The sequence below is a fragment of the Rhinopithecus bieti genome, unplaced genomic scaffold (assembly GCF_001698545.2).
Source record: "Rhinopithecus bieti isolate Rb0 unplaced genomic scaffold, ASM169854v2 scaffold_5626, whole genome shotgun sequence".
Classification (NCBI taxonomy): domain Eukaryota; kingdom Metazoa; phylum Chordata; class Mammalia; order Primates; family Cercopithecidae; genus Rhinopithecus; species Rhinopithecus bieti.
This window is the reverse complement of record NW_016805666.1, coordinates 2,929,145-2,946,749: the sequence shown is the minus strand read 5'-3', so window position 1 is coordinate 2,946,749 and position 17,605 is coordinate 2,929,145. Positions and strand designations below refer to the sequence as shown.

General features: G+C 38.9%; 1 protein-coding gene across 4 annotated transcripts in view; it reads right to left on the bottom strand.

Moving 5' to 3' along the window:
• Positions 1-945: 945 nt before the first annotated feature.
• Positions 946-17,605, bottom strand: part of TPRG1 (tumor protein p63 regulated 1) — a 150,880-nt gene continuing 134,220 nt past the window's right edge. For all 4 annotated transcript variants that reach the window (XM_017873379.1, XM_017873378.1, XM_017873382.1 and 1 more), the window contains 2 exons: positions 11,373-11,526; positions 946-1,375 (listed from right to left, as the gene is read on the bottom strand). In XM_017873379.1, coding sequence (XP_017728868.1) covers positions 1,121-1,375; positions 11,373-11,526 — 409 coding nt within the window. In that variant the 3' untranslated portion in view covers positions 946-1,120. The remainder of the gene's footprint in view (positions 1,376-11,372; positions 11,527-17,605) is intronic.

Genomic DNA, 17,605 nt, shown 5'->3' with positions numbered 1-17,605 from the left:
GGGTTGTTGAAAATTAGATCTAAGTTGGGAAGGGACAAAGAGGAAATAAGAGGGAAAAGAGCAATGAGAATAGAGTGTCAGGACAGTGTTTTTGGAAACATGGTCTTCAAAACCGATCCATGGACATTCCACATGGAGCACCTCTGAGGCCTACAAAGAAAGATGCCTGTGGCATTCTCATCTTCATTCCAACCACAGTGATCCTACTTTTATCTGCTTTGTATATACTGCTTCTACAAAAGATTTCATTAGAAGAAAAAGGTCTGCTATTAAGAAAATATATTTGAACAAAAGATGGCAAAAGTAAATGAGCTAGAAACCAAATGTAGGATAGATTGAAACAGTTAGCCTTGGAGTAGGGATTTCATTTAACAGGCTGTGGTAATAATTTGTTGAGCAGAATTAAAAACCTGATCTAATAATACAGCTATAAGCATGGAAAGGAGGAATAGATGAACAATTTTGATAAAAGAATGAGCTTCCAGTTTGACATCTGGGCATCGGAATACAATGCAGCCATATAGAGATGGGATCGTATATAGGATGTCATTGGCAAGGAATCTAGAGAAATCAAAATTGACGGACTTCAGGAATGGATAACTGGGACCATATAAATACCACAGAGAAATCCAGGATTTTGATGATGCTCAATGTAAGAGGCCACTGGGACACTGATATTTAGATGATTAGCAGACAGAAATGCAAAACTGAATCTTGGAATAAATATTGGGAATGGGAATATACATTTGGAAGTCATCCGTATAAAGTGGTAGCTAAAATACTAGAGACAGTGAGACCCCAATGAGAGAATAAATCAGGATAAGAGGGCTAAAGACCAAGACCTCAAAAAAACAAAAAATGCCTACATTTAGAGAGCTGAAGCAACAGGACTTAAAGAGTCTTCTTTCCTAAGCTGATGATCAGGCACTCATTTGATAACAGTACTTGATAGGCTCAGCAGAATTTATTTTCTAGTTTTAAGAAAATTTGGTTATTCTGTATGAGGTCTAAAGTGTGTATCTATCAGTCCAATCAAGCTTTTAAATTTTCAGAAATACTAAATATTCAAAATCATAAAGTATTACTTAAAAAAATTGGTTCAGTCTAAAAATAGGGTGGGTCAAAATGAAATTTTCAAGTGGCATATCTTTGGATGATATACTGATGGTACCAAAAGACTCTCAAAACCTATACTCCCACGGGCGAGGGAATAGCCAAGTTTGTTGCGGTTTCCAATGAATGACATCAGCCCTGTGTAGGTCTCAATCAAAATGGGTTCGGTTAACACCATCAGTTTCTTTCTGCTTCCAGATCCAGTTGAATTCTTGTGGGCATTCTGGATAGCGGGAACAAGCTTAGACATGAACCCAGACAACTGAAGAAGAAAAAAAGAAGGCACAAAGTTAGTTACTGTAGATTAAGTTGAGAGATACTCACCTCCCCAGTCAGTCTTCACAGAAGTTGACTCCTGTCCTGGGGCTGCAGTTATTCTTACTTCTCAAACAGAAATGGTTAAACGTATCTCTATTAAGTTAATACAGTTAATAACTGTGCTTAACTCTATGAAGACTAACTTTCCTCAGGCCCAATTTTACTTCTTAATGTCAGAAATAATATGTGATTTTTCAGTTTGTTTATCATCCATGTAAGTCTACCAAGTACCATGTTAGTTTTAGCTGATTTAAGATTTTGTTAGTATACAAATAATTTGCGTCGGTATTAGTACTGTAAACTAACTCTCTTTGTCATTGATATATGAAAGGGCATCTGAAATTACTTAAGAAATATCAATGAAGCGCCTACAACACGTTCCAGAGACATTTTAAGTTGAACAGACAGGCAAAAAAACTCACTGTCATGGAGCTCACATTCTCGTGATTGCAGACAAAAAATATTAATAAAAATTTGGAGGGTGATACATTCTAGAAGGAAAATAGAATGTGGCAAAGGGATAAAAAGTAAGGAAAGTTAGAGTTACTTCACCTACTGTATTCAGGGCAAGTCTTTCTGGGAAGGTAAAACTTCAATTGAGACCCACATAATGAAAAAGAGCTAGCTATGGGAAGAAGAAATTCCAAGCAGAAAACACAGCACCTGCAAAAGCTGTAAGGGAGGCATGAATTTAGCTTCTTCAAGGGACACAGAAAAGACCTGTTAGACAGAAGTCTAGGGATCAAAGTAAAGAGGTTGCAGCACTAGGGCATGAAGAGTCTTCAGGACCACATTAAGGGCTTTGGATTGATGTGATTTTAAGAAGGAGTTCAATGTTGTATAATGTTACTTTAAAAATAATAATAATTCCAGCTACTATGTGGAGTCAAAAATAGAATGCTGTTAGGGCTAAGAATGGAAGCAGGAAGGCAAGATGAGTTTGGAATTCACTTTGGGAGTCCAGACAAGATATGATGGTGGCTTGGACAGTGTAGCAGTGGAGACCATCAGAACTGGTTAAATTAGGGATTTCGGGGGCAGTGGGGTCGAGCCAAAGAATTTGTTGGTGTGACTGAATTTAGGGATGAAGAGAAGAGAAGGATAAAAAACGACACCCAGATTTTTGGCCTGATCAACTGGGTAGATGGTGATATTGTTACTGAGTTGAGAAAGCCTAGGAGAGGTACAGATTGGAAATAGTAAGATACAGGGATGGAGGATTTTGTTGCAGACATGTGGTTTGAGTTATCTTACCAGAAATCCTCTTAGAGACTTTCAATAGGCAACTGGATGTAGAATCTGGGACCATGAAGAAAATCAGATAAAAAGGTCCATGTATGTAAATTTTTCATAGTAATCATCGCAGACCCAGAAGTCAAGAATGATATTCATAAAGTGAAGCTAATAGCCTAAATGCGATAGGTTATGGGACAGAGAGTAGGAATTAAATTCAGGAAATTCTTACTGGATAAGATACTAGGCATTGTGGGCAAAGTAGAGGGGATCTGGTAGGTAAACTGAGGATCTAAATGTTACAGGGATCTGCCCAGTACCAAATAACTAGTAAATGATTGAGCAAGGGCTTGGACTCAGGTTGTTCTCTGGGGGGTAGGGGTGGGGGTCACAAGGTGCTCAGTAGGGGAGCTTTTGAGCCAGGATGAGCCAGGAAAAGGAATCTCACAAGGTAATGTCATCAGTTAAGGCAGGAACAGACCATTTTCACTTCTTTTGTGGTGGAATGTCATCAGTTAAGGCAGGAACTGGACATCTGGATGTGTACGTGCAGGTCACAGGGGATACAATGGCTTAGCTTTGGCTCAGAGGCCTGACACAGGTTTCCTGACTTAACTCCTGAAGTCCTGTCTTTATAACATTGCTGTTATGAGCAGGATTATAAAATTCTAATTTTTAGAAAATTTAGTTTTAAAATTCTGATATTTAGGGAAGAATTCTTGTTCCTCACTTGCAAAATGGAGATAATATTACATTCATTAATTTTTAAACCATGTTCTTTAGAACACTAGATCTCCTCATAGATTGGGTGACTACATATAATTTATCATCCAGATCTAAATTCTTTTGAAAAGAAAGGAAGTGCTATTGTGAATAATGTTGGGACAACAGGTACCTGAGGGTTTGGGGAGAGGATGTCAACAAAAAGTCAAAAGTCAACCAGGTAACTTGTTTTAGTCTCTTCAATCACATCAGAGCTGCTCTATTTTTATCATCAGTTTTATATATTTGAGTTCCAAGTAAGATTTTATTTCCAAAAGGCTTCTTTTTAAATGAAAATCACTTGCCTAGGAAACTTTTGCTCTGGCAATCAATGATTTAATTCAAAAAGATCTATAGTGCCCACTCTCCAACACGTCTCTCAAAACCAGGCTTAAATCCTGTATCTTCCACAATGTCTTCCCACAGACTCAAGGGAAAAGTCAACCTTTTTTTTTCTCTTATGTTTTTCCTTTACCTATACCTTCATTCAAATATCTCACCTGGTTTTCTATGAAGTAGAGTCACACATGTAGCTGTCTGTACAGCTAAAACAAAGTTTCTTCACCTTGGGACTATTGCTATTTTAGGCCAGACAATTTTTTGCTATGGGAGAGAATGTCTTCTGCATGTTAGGATGTTAATCAGCCTCCCTATCCTTCACCCCCCATATACTAGACAGGCTTCCACCCCAGACGTGACAACCAGTAATATCTCACTGGGACACTGGGACATTGTTAAATGTCCCCCATGGGCAAAATCACCCTCTCTTGAAAACCACTGAGCTAAAGGAAGTATAGGATCAGGCCGAGCTGGTCTTAAGTTGGAACTATGGCACTCGCATAGCTGTGTGACTTCAGGCAAGTTATTCAACTTTGCTGAATTTTATAGTTCCTTTGCCATAAAATAAGAATATTAATAGCATCAAATTTATCAGGTAGTTGAAAAGATTAAGCGAAATAAAGGGTTTGTATACATGCTGTGAATAGAGGTGTGCACACACATGCACTTGTGTGCTCATATATTATATAAAGGATTAGGAAAGCAGAATGAGATGAGCCTGAAATTTGGAGTTATATTGCAAAGGCCATAAAGGAAGCTTGTTGCCAGGAATCAATAAATAATAACTGCTTAATCATCACTGACATCATCCTCATCATCCTTATCAAACCATGATCTCTTAAAAATCAAAGTATAATTCATCTCAACAATTCTATTGCAACACTCTGGATTATCAGGATCCCTTTTCATAGATCAGTAAATCTTGTCCAGTTGGATTATTGAATGCTTCCTCAGGCTTCATCATAAACTTCATTTCTTGAGAATCCTCTGTGGAACTCAAAATCAAAGTGCTAGAAAGTAAAAGTTGGCACTATTTCATGCTCAGTGGATCTGGCATTTCATTGGAGTCAGATGGACTTCATTTCCAGTCATTTCTAGGATCCCCTTCAAAGCCAGGGGAGGACATGGTTACAGAGAGACAAGCAGGGTGACAAGCAGTGCATTGAAGGAGGGGCAGACAAAAGGCCAAGTCCCTGAGCTGGCTCTTGAGCATTTCAAGCACCTGAACCAAATCTATGTGACAGGAACGCTGTGTCATCTGATATGAATACCACCAGCCACATACTTTTCCCTAAAAGCTTTTATGCACCCACCTCTGGCTCTCTCTTTTATTTAAGTCCCAAATACAGAGGCTCAGATTTTAATAACTCCAGTTACACAGGGGTTGTGTGTTGGTTAGGATAAAGTATAGCAGTTATAGCAGTGTGCGTGGTGGGGGCAGGGGGAACGCGGTATTATTCTTGACTTTCCACCAATTATTTACCAGCTGAGCGCCTGGTCCACAGGTTTGCTTTAGGTGCTGCCTGCCAACAGTTCATTGCCTAGAGTCTCAGTTTTCCTTATGACAACCATCACTTGCTTCCTGTTTACACTGGGTAAAGAGACCAGGTTTCATGCCTGTAGGCCCACATTCCTCAGTTGAGCTGGTTTTCCGAGCCTGCAGGCTACAGGTTTCAGCCTCCCTGTGTGTGGAAGGAAGTCTCCTGTCATAGAGGGCACACCCGTCCAATACCCAGTACTTGAAATCACTTGAGAAGTCACACTGCTGGACAGACTGTATATATCATCCTTGCACATTTTTTTCTGGAATTATCCTTACAGAGACCCTGTGACTATAAATTCAAGTGTGTAGAGAGAAGTAAGAAGAGGCAGTAGCTTCTTTTTTCTTACACAGGAGAGGTTTTACTCATCGTAATTTCCATCCTCATCCTATCCCATCCCCCAACCCTCCTCTCTGAACACATGCACATATGTGCACACACACAAGTGCACTTTAAACTTAGCTAAACTGAATTAGTCTTTATTGGAGAACATTTTGTATACGTTTGTAATTTGCAGCTTTTAAACATGTTTCCTCTACTTAAAATGTCTTTTCCCACCTTCTTTGATGTTTAAATCACCCATACCTTGAGTTTCATATCAAATGTCATCAGACTTGTAACTTTTGGACTTACCTGTTCCCACTTTTGGGCCCCTATAACACCCTGTGAATCCCCCTATTTACAATCTTAGCACTTTAAATTATAATTTGTGAAAGTCTTTCCTGCCTCCTCCCACTATGCCATAAGTATCTGTAGGGCAAAATCAGTTTTAGTCTTCTTGGTAATCCAGAATATTTCTCATCATGTGATAGTCACTGCCAGGTAGGTACTCAATGAATATTTGTTGAATTGATGTAAAAGGCAAACAAAGGGCTAAGAATATAAAGTTAAATTTGATTGCTAAAACATTGGTTCATTTGCATGATCCCCTTGAAAAGATGGATAGAAATACAAGAAAAGAGTACAAAGGGTTGGTCTGTAGATCATTATGGTTACAGAGTACTCATAATGCGTTCACTGCTATTCATCAGTTCTGGGTTCAGTACTAGTCCTTCCCAGGAGTACTCTCTGCATACTCCAGGAACCCAGCAAAGCGATGGTTAAAAAAGAAAAGATAAGGCTACAAGTTACAAATACAAAGTAGATGAAATAATTGAGGATAATTGAGCCAGGTTATGAGATATAATATTATACCATATCACATCAATTAATACAAATGTACACACAATCTCTCTCCTTCTCTCTCACTCACTTTCTCTTTCTCTCTCTCTCTCATGCACACACACACACACACACACACACACACACACACACACAATTCTTTCAGGCTTATACCCATTTCCCTGAATATTAGGAAACCGGGTATGACATAGAACTATTACTATATGACCTCAGTCACTTAATCCCTCTGAATAAGTATCCTCATTTTCTTTAAAGAGACAAAATCTTGCTCTATCATCCAGGTTGGAGTGCAGTGGTATAATCATAGTTCACTGCAGACTCGAACTCCTGGGCTTAAGCAATCCTCTTGCCTCAGCCTTCCAAGTAGCTGGGATTATAGGTAACCAGAATGGGAACACAGGTACATGCCACCATGTCTCATTAATTTATTTTATTAAATTTTTTTAAAGACATGGTCTTACTATGTTGCCTAGGCTGGTCTTGAACTTCTGACCTCAAGCAATCCTCCCACCTTAGCCTCCTGAGTCACTGGGATTACTGGCATAGGCCACCACCACACATGGCTCAAGTGTTCTCATTTTTAAAACAAAGACGCCTATCCTTATCTTACAGGGGTTTTATTGGTTGAATTACATGAAAATATTATTCCAACTGTAATCAATAGATATAAAGTACAATTATGTAATAGTGCACTAGATACTTTTTATATCTCATATTAAAAGCAGTGCCAAAAGCTATTTTATTTTATATTTTCACAATTGTTTTATATGAGTAACACAAAGTATGTACATGAACAGATTGGAAACATTTGGTGAAGCAGGGAGATAAGCAAGACTGTCTGGGAAGAGGCCACTTGACCACCATATTTGCCAGATGTGGAAGTGGTATAGAGTTAGTGAGATGGGAATAGTATATTTTGACATAGCATTGTATAAACTTTACAGCAATTTAATCAATAAATGCTAACAGACTTAGACATAGAGTAAATTTGAATTTGAACGTCATTATGTCCATTAATGCTCTTTCTTTGGGTACCTTCCCGAACCACCAGCCCCATGACTACTCAGCTTTGGCCCAATGTTGTGTAATCTCAAACCTATATCACCAGTGCAGCTTTCTCTACTAAGCTTCAGACCTAAATTTCTAACTGCCTGACAACCAACCTGACGCCAAGTTCTATAGAAATGCAACATGTTTCAAACTCAACATGTCATAAGCTGAGTCCCCAAACCTACTTTTTCCAGTTTTCTGCAATCAAATTAATGGAATCACCATCTACCCAATCCTGAAACCTTGTCATCTTTGACTTCTTCATTGTCTTCAATATCCTGTCAGTTACTTCTTGAATAACTCAAAATCTCCTCATCTTCTCTCCCTTCCTACTGCTCCTAACTTAGTTTAGGCTCTTATAACTGTTAGCTAAGCCATTATAACTATAGTGGGGACTACGTAACATTAAACTCCAGTTAAACCAAATTACTCTTGATCTAAGAACCTTCTGTATACTTTTACGTACCTCCTTTCCTTGTTGCTTGATCCAAACTTCAGTTTCAGTTAATTAGAACTCTTAAAAATATTTGCATTTTCATCTGCCTCCTCTGTTAAGCACCGCCTTCCCCAAAGGCAGGAACCTTGTCTCATTTCTGTTTGTATCCTCAACAACAGTCATAATACCTGCACTTTGTTGGTGTTAGAAAAATCTCTTGAATAAAGAGATTCTAGATACAGTAGAAGAAATGACACTGTATAAGAATAAGTTTGAATATTTTCATGTATTTTAAAATAATAATTTGTTCCATTAGATTGTAAATAATTTGAAAGTTTTGATTGTATAACTCAGCTCTACAGTATTCCCTCCCCGTGAGAACAATAGTTTTCTTAAACTGAATTAAATTGCTTCAGGTATTTGATTTAGTTATGCATTTTCCCCATATTCTACTTTTAATTCATTCATCAGAGAGATGGAAAACCAGTTTATTAAACCCTTTTAAAATCTCATGTTTTGCCAAAATATTCACATAAAAAAATTCTAGATCCCCCAAATTATCTTTCCTCTTATTTATTCTTTTACATTAATATGACTGGGTCTTAATCAAAGCCAGTCTTGGAAAATGTCCTAAACAGAAATAATTTTGTGACATAAAACCAACAACAAAAGAGAAACTAAGACACAAAACCTGGATCAAAGTACTCATCCTCTCACATTCCAGATGGAAATCATTTGTTTTCCTAGAGAGCTGGGACTTTGGGTGGCCTTTGAATAAGAAATGGCTTGGCAAATGAAAGTGCCAGACTATTGCTAAAGGAAAAAAAAAAAGATTAAAAACTTTAGAATAATAATTTAAGGAGAAAAGCCTTAAAGAAAATACACTTAACAGATCCACGAAGTAGTTTGATTGGTTAAAAGTCAACCAACCGTCTATCAAGTTCATGTGTGTGTGCACGTGCGTCCCACCTGCTATTCTTACTTCCATCCAGCAAGAGCTACATGAACATCAATTTCCTATTCAGCCTTTGCCACTGGGAAGGCTGGGGCAAAACCCAATGCTCTAGTCTACTAATTCCATTCATGGGTATTTGGAAAATAATATTCCATACCCTCTTTGATATTTTACTTTTCATCTTTCTTTTTGCACTATTTGATTGTATTTATATATAGCAGAATAAGATAAAGCACAAACAGATGTTAGAATGTGACAGTGTTATTTATCTGCAGTTTATAGAACTTGCTCTTTAATTCCTTACGCTGAACTTCTTCCCACAAAGGGCATTCAGGGAATAACCATCTAATGTACCAGGTATGGGGAATAAGAGAAGACTTGGCCCAGGAAATGATGGATGTACCAACTAAGGCAGTTAGTATTGATTTTGATTTACAATAAAGTACAATTACTATTCATTCAAAAATACATATTATTTTAATGGTCGGAACCAGATGACCTTTAAAGCAGGAAAATGTCTTTGGGAAAATAGGTTATTAAGCTCTTTATCTTGGATTAACAGATGTTTTTAAAAAGAAACATAAAGTGTTCTGCATTGTTAATAATAATTTTTGAAACAGACTTTGAAGATTATGGAACAATGTATTAATGTGTTATTATTAATAAGAGCTAGAAACAGAGAAGTCTGATATTGCATTTGAAGTTCGGGGCAAGAGCAGGATGAAAATTCCCACTCTACCTCCCTGAAGCCCTCGATGAGTCTATTCTCATATTCTTGCCTTCAAGTAGGTGTTAGGTTGTTCTTATGAATTGTTTTTTTTTTTTTTTTTTTTTTTTTTTTTTTTTTTTTTTTGAGACGGAGTCTCGCTCCTGCCGCCCTGGGCTGGAGTGCAGTGGCCGGATTCCTCAGCTCACCTGCAAGCCTCCGCATCCCGGGTTTTATGCCATTCCTCCTGCCTCAGCCTCCCCAAGTAGCTGGGACTACAGGTGCCCGCCACCTTCGCCCCCGGCTAGTTTTGTATTTTTTTTTGGTAGAGAGCGGGGTTTCACCCCCGGGATAGCCGGATGGTCCTCGATCTTCCTGACCTCCGTGATTGCGCACATCCTCGGCTCTCGGCCTCCCAAAGTGCTGGGATTACAGGCTTGAGCTACGGTGCCCGGCCTGATTGTTTGGTTTTTTGGCTTTCGGTGGTAAAGAGTCAGGCTAGGGGCTGATGTTGATGCTTGGGTTGAGAAACTGTGACATAGGAGCGCTCCACAGAGTGGCAACATGATCCATATGCCAAGCTGGTTTAGTGTCAATAACAGCTTGAAGCCTGAGGGAAACCAGGACATTATAAATCCCTGAGGACATCTGCATAATTCTTGAGAGGAACATTGACTTTCCATGGGAGAATAATGTGATTCAAGGTCATTTCATCTATGAATTAGGGGGGAATGAAGACTCCATCTAGACTGTAATCAAATATACGTTGCCTCAAATTCTTTTTAAAATCCCCAGAACCTATCAATTTAAAATATTTTCACACACATACATATATATTTACACTTGCATGAATAGGTATGTTTAATGCAAGAAACATAATATATGCCATCAACCACAGAAAGTCTTTAGATGCAGATTGCCAAGTTTTGAATTCATAGCAAATAAAGAATTGTCATATTCTGAAATGAATGATATAATATAAAAGCAAACATAAAAAGGACAGAGAAGGTAGGAATTTCTAGGTCTATAAGTGCACTCATGTGTATATTTGGTTTTATTGAAAATACAAAGCTTGATCTTTCACTACATTTTCAGCTCCAACTGTTTTACTTCTTGACTACCTAGAATGTCTCAGTACTGCTTAAGATACCCAGGGGAGGTGAGAGAATAATAGAAAACTGTTCCCTTTAGAAATGAGTCTAAAATCTGCTTGATGAGATGAAATTTAAAGACAAAGAAATTCTGAATAGCTTTACACTTCATGGAGTATTTATACACACATCATTCTATTTAACCTTATAATGGTCCAGTGAGGTTGGGAGGAAAGGCAGTGCTCATTATCCTCATTTTAGAGGTGAGACTACCAAGGCTCAGAAAGAGAAGTGACTTAATCAAGCATGACCACACATTGAACCACATCAAACTATGCTTTATACTATTCCACACTTCCCTGAATAAAATAATTAGAATGTGATTCTATGCGGGAAAGTATATATACCCTGCAGGTAATGCATGCAATTAGCAAGGGGAAAGCAGCATGTTATATATAAATATATATTTATATTTACATATAAAAACAGACTGACTCTTTACTAAAAAATCTATAAACCTATTACTGTTTTTGTTTATATAAATTGCTGGTTTTATTTTATGTTTTGTTTAGGAGTACATGTCTCTAGAAGCACATAACTCCAGCGACAAAGCTAATCTAAGAGTAATACCCAAGATGCCTCCTACCTTGCAAATTTCAAGGAATTTCTCACTGGTGTATTTCATAGGATGCTCAGTGAAAGTAGCATAAGGAACTTCAGTAGACCATGGGTTCCAGCGGGACAGTAGGGACTGCTCCTCTGGACTCCCCCAGTAGATCCTAAGGCCTTCTCCTTGTCTCCTACAAGAAAGGGGTTTTCCATTAGATTAGTCATTTCCATTTCCAAAAAAAAAAAGATAAAAAATAGAATGTAATACATCAGTCAGCCTTCATATTGCTGCTAAGTGCCTTAACTCCCAGCTAGTTAAACTGTTCAAAGGATTTTAGGGGTGAGAAGAAAAGGTGAATTTGGTTTTAAACATAGGAAATTCCAGGTGTTTGGAGGAATTCTATGTGGGAAACACCTACTTGGAAATGTGAGTCTGATACTCAGAACAGTGGCCAGAGCTGGAAATATGGATATTGACGTCACGCCAAGATTCTGATGGTAAGAATTAAGAGAAAGAGAGGAGGTATCAAAGAGGTGAACAGTAACAGAACAGTTCAGATGGGAGACGGTTTCCAGAAGAAAGGAGATGCCATGACAATAACAGTTTCCACAAAAGCAAGAACTGACTAAGAAAAGACATGGGACTTCTCGAATGGTAGAACATACATGATTTTTGAGGGGGATGATGACCAACTCAAAATGTTCTGCGACTTCAGATTCTGAATCGCATTGTCCTCTATTCTCTGCACACATTCCATTCAGTGAAATTACAGCAACAAACATGTCAAAGCTTGTAGAAAGACTGTGCCTGCCCCTTCCTGTTAAGTTCACAGTCTTAATCCACAAGATGTGGAAGGAAGTCACTCTGCCATAACCCAGGCCTGGTCATTTAGTGAACCTAAGTGCAGAGCAAGAGAAAGTAAGCTTGAGACAACAGGGAGAGAACTCATGGCAGAGGAGTTGCGGCCACACTGAATAACAAAACCATGTTTCTGAGGCCTCTGTCACACGTGTCCATCAGAATTTATGATTTGTGGTTTTAGATATCTCTGAATGCAAAGAGATGCCCGGAGGTTAAGCCAAACTCAGGTACCTTAAGCCAAACTCAGGTACCTTGCATTCGACAAGCGTGGAAACTAAGTTGCCTGTAATTCTAAACAGCCCTATGGAACATCACAGATGTCTCATTTTGTCTAAAAATTAAATCCTGGGATTTCTGGAATGAAAAACAGAGCTTAATTGCGGTGCCTTCACAAAACTGCCACTTCCTGTATTAAGGAAGGATTCCTTCGGGAATGCTGCTATGGTTTCTGAATGTTTATCCATGTGGAGCTTGTATAAGCACAATTTCATACAAATGCATATAACACTCCACTCCCCAATTGGTTAATACCTGAACTTTTCTCACAAAAGGAAAGTAAGAAAAGTCCCTGAAACGTTCTGCTGGCCAGTTCTCAGATTTTTGATGATTATATTTGAAAACTGACACCCTCCTTTCTTTTTGTACTTAATCCTTTGCCCAAGAAGGAAAAAAAAAAAAAAAAAAGAAACCAAACAAACAAACAAAAAAAGAATGTAGGGGAAAAAAAACAGAGGAAATAAAATATTGAGAAGAATAGAAAATAGAAGATAAATATACCTCTAAAATTTTCTTTCTCCCTCTCCTTCTCAGCTGGCATGTTGGCATTTATTATCCCCAGCACTGATTTTCTGGCCTGACAATAAACTCTAAACTCAATGAATATTCTATGTGTGCCGCTTAATGGAGCATTCTGGATTGAGTCCATTAAAACAATTTGCACAATGGAATTATTTACTGCTTCATATGTCAATTTATGTGCTGAGTGCAATTTTGCTTTTATCCAAAGGGGATGAAAATCTGCCAAGAGAGCTTGCCTAACAAGTACACATTATATTCTTCTACCTTAGGGAAACCTCAGATGAAGTTTGAGCATGAAATTCACGAGTGACCCTATTTCTAAATAACCAGTCAATCTGAGTATAACAAGGACCTTTCTCAGAGATGTTGTATACTTCCAAATATACAAGTTCAGCCAACCTTCTTTCCTGAGCTCCAGAGGTGAAAACTAGGAAGATTAATCTAAAGCTAAGTTATCTCTCCAAGGGTGGGGTTTATCAGGCCATCCAGCAGAGCCGTTAGTATCAGAGTGCTATGAAAGACTATCATCTTCTCTTTTGTCAAATACCATTAGAACAGTCATGGAGACTGCAGATGCCTTTATGATTAGAAATACTTTTTTTAAATAGTAACTTGTACTCACATGAAAGAAATCCTTGGAGGTAACAGAGTGGAGTAAAAGTGAGGTGAGCTGGATGTCCAGGAGTCCTGTGATACAGTCTCGATTTTGACACTTAACGTTACACAACTATGGGAAAGCTTATTTCTCTTTCTGAATTTATTTCTGAATCTGAATCATTTCTCTTTCTGAATCTTCTGAATATGTCTTCCCATATTTAGAAAAAATATGACTTCCTCATCTGTTTTATAGAGTGTCTCTATATTGAGACATTCCATGACCTCAGTCACTGTGTGAAGAGTGGAGGCAACTATGGTCATGATGCCAGTAACAATCATCTGGCTGGGTACATACAACATCCATAAGCAGTCTTGGGGTATGAATTCTCTAGTTTAGAGGCATCTAATTAGCTCCACTGAGCAGAACAAGTCGTCTACTGCAAAGGCCACACCAAGTACTATCCTATCATTCCAAGGGGCTTTCAGGACCTACCACAACATTCTACAAACATGGAAAAGTTATTTCTTGGTGGAATTGCAGATAAGGTGTCAGAGCTAGAAGGGCTCTTGGAAGCTATAGCCTAGTGCTTCCTTTCTGTAGATGGAAAAAACTGAGACTCAGAAAGTACCAGAACTTTCCCAAAGCATCACTACAGGACAGGGATGAGCTGGCAAGAGTCCTGGTTTCTGGAGACCTCATTCAGGGGTCTTTTCACCATTCTGGGCTAAGGTACGAAATATATTCAAAGCTAAAGCCCTGCTATTGCATAACATCGTCTTATTTCCAATAGACACAAAGTTAAAAGAATTGCTCTGAGGAGGCTGCCATCATTCATGGGTGGTAAAAGCCTGCCTAGGGATCCGGTCAGTTATCAGAAGAAAACCTCTGTCTCAAAGCCAACTATGCATTCTTAAATATACTCAATATGAGCAATTTTGAGACTATAGGAAAATAAGGAAGCACTGGATGTGAAGGAGACAATTACAAACAAGTTAAGTTGTCAGGGTAAGAAGACTGGGTCTTTGGCCAGGTTCGGTGGCTCACGCCTGTAATCCCAGCACTTTGGGAGACTGAGGCGGGTGGATCACCTGAGGTCAGGAGTTTGAGACCAGCCTGGTCAACTTGGTGAAACCCCTGTCTCTACTAAAAATACATAAATTAGCTGGGTGTGGTGGCAGGAGCCTGTAATCCTAGCTACTTGGGAGGCCAAGGCAGGAGAATCACTTGAACCCAGGAGGCAGTGGTTGCAGTGAGCCGAGATCATGCCACTGCACTTCAGCCCGGGCAACAGAGTGAGACTCTGTCGCAAAAAAAAAAGAAAAGAAAAAAGAGGAAGACTGGGTCTTTCTCACTGAGCTGCTATGATGGGTTAATTAAAGTCCTAAGTAGATTGCCAACACCAAATAATCAAGAAAATAAATATTTGGAAGTTGTCTTTCTGTAATCATACTCGGTATAAATCATGACTTTCACTAGCTCTGTGTCTTTGGGCATTTCACACCACTTTTCTGATCTTTAGGTCACAATAATTTTGTGAAAAACAAGAGGATAATGGATGATAAAAAGTTTTGTTTCTATAAGGCACTGTTCCACTAGCATATATTGAGTGTCTACTGTGTACCATACTACCCACTCTGTACTGTTAGAGATCTTATATTTTTTATTTTATTTAACCCATATAGTAATTTTGAGCTACTTTTGAAGACATAGATGTAGTTACGGGAAATAAGTTAAAGAATATGACCAGATTTAATCAGATCATCAAGTCAAGAACCACTAGTGAAATGTAATTTTAAAAGGGGCAGGGAGAGGAAAAACACCGGAATCACTGGACATAAACAAAACTAGAGAAGCAAGTCTCTAGCACAGAGGAAGTGTTGGGATGTTTTATGCTTGTCTTCACCTATTGATCCCTCTTCTTCTACCTGTGTCTGGGTCCAAGGATGCTTCTTATGTGTTCAGCTTCTGCCTTCCATCAGTGTTTTCATGTGTAAGATTTCTGCTTGAATTTAAATCCATCAGAAATACTTCCATTCAGATAGCTTAAACAAGCTCTTCAATTCTCTTTTCTTCAGTCCGAATAAGCCTAACTTCTTAATTATATTTTCTGATGGGTTAAAAATAATCTTTTAAATCACCTCAGAGCTGATTCTCTAAAACATTCCAAAGTTCTCTATTTTCATTTCCATCATTTCCTTAGCACAGTCTCTATGCAGGGTATAGAGAAATGAATAAGACTCAGTGCCTGAACTCTCCAAGTCCATGATCTGACAATCCATGAGCCAATTTTACTATCAATTTGTTCCCAGACTTCAAAAAGCACAAATAGAAACTTGCAAGTCTCATTACAGAAATAGAGGATCACTTATTACAATTTTTCCCACTTTCTATCCTCAAGGAAACCAACTGGATCTGGCCTCCATTCCCACAGTAGTGGAAGTAAGAAGGGCAATGTACTCTTTACTTCTAGTAAGTTCCAAAGCCTCCCAGAAAGAGGCAGAGGCAGGGGAAGGGTCCTATATGGACTTGGCAGAAGAAGGTTTGTAATAGTCATGGATTTTTAGGATTCTAAGCTCTCTGAGTTGGAAGGCCTTTTGGAGAGGTCAGATTCTAATTCTTTTATTTTATAGATATGTAACTGAGACTAGAATTTTCAAAGATCGCAGTTCTTACTTTAGTCATGTTAATTACAAGTTTCACTCAGTGACTCACATTCAGAATTCTACTCAAACACCGTTGTTGGCAGGATAGAAGACCAGAGCAATTACTACTTTAAATCATCATAGCAGACCAATAGAAGTTTTACTTTCTACACACAAAAAAGCAAAGACATGCCGAAGGGGTGAGCTTTACACAGTAGAAACTGCTCGTACTAGGGGCAAAGCACACAGTCGCGAAAAACAAATAGGGCTAACGACACAAAAGTGGCTGCAGGTTGGAAGAAGGAAAAACATTCTTTGATACCCAACTTTGTAAGAGAATAAACTATTTTTGACAGGAAGGACTCCTCTCCTCTAAGTCGTTTTTAACTGAACTAGAAAATATGCCAGTCAGTACTCAGTCTGAGTTAACATGCTCATTCCGTGCATTCTTCTTTCTTCAGGGAGAAGCCACATGTCCTCTTGCATAGGGCAACATAGCTGGCTTCCTCTCCCTGGACTCCTCACTCTCCTTCTACCCTGGCCTCCAAAGAGTCTCTGTTAAGGGACTAACCTACCTGTTAGCAGAACTGAATGAGGACGCCTAGCTCCCTAGAAGGAGAGATGGCAGCTTTCATTATTACCTCCATCAGCCGCCCCTCCTTTCTACTCATCTCAAATCTCAAAGCTCCACCACAGAATTAAAAACATAGCTCGAGGCACCAAACCGAGATTTATGAGGAAGCACAGACATTAACTCCTGCTCTAAACGCAGGGTGTGTGCTTGTAAGTATGGGTGAGCAAACAGAGGGAGGCTGTGAGTGGGAGGAGGCGGGCATGCAAGGGGAGAGAGCAATTCAGAACAACATGATCTATTTTCTTAATGTCTCCTTTTCCCCTACCTTAGAGCATGTATTGTTGAAAGGCAACCTTCTAGGCCCATGAAATGTTAGTCTCTTGCTTATTTAATCTGGACAAAAGCAGGGACAGAGTTGGCACCCTGGAGGGTATTCAGTGCTCCTTTGCTCATTGAATGACCTCAGAGGAAATATTTTCCATGACAAGAACCCAAAAGACGCTGGCACAGAGTCAGACAATAAGATTTGCAGAATGTGTTTACATTCTCTCCATGTCCCCAGGCTGTTCCAAACCCATGGGCAGGTGCTGCCTTTATCTCCTCTCTTTGCTCACCTGGCTCCCTCCCAGAAGTTTCCAGGGCCTTTAGCTCAGTGAGATTAACCACTTACTGGCAAGGGTAACCACGAAATTCTATGGGTTATATTACTTGAGGCAGAGGTAAGGAATAAATAAAGCAGATCGGCAGTGTTCATAAAGAAAAGATTCAGGAGCATTGTGGCGCCATTGTAAAAACC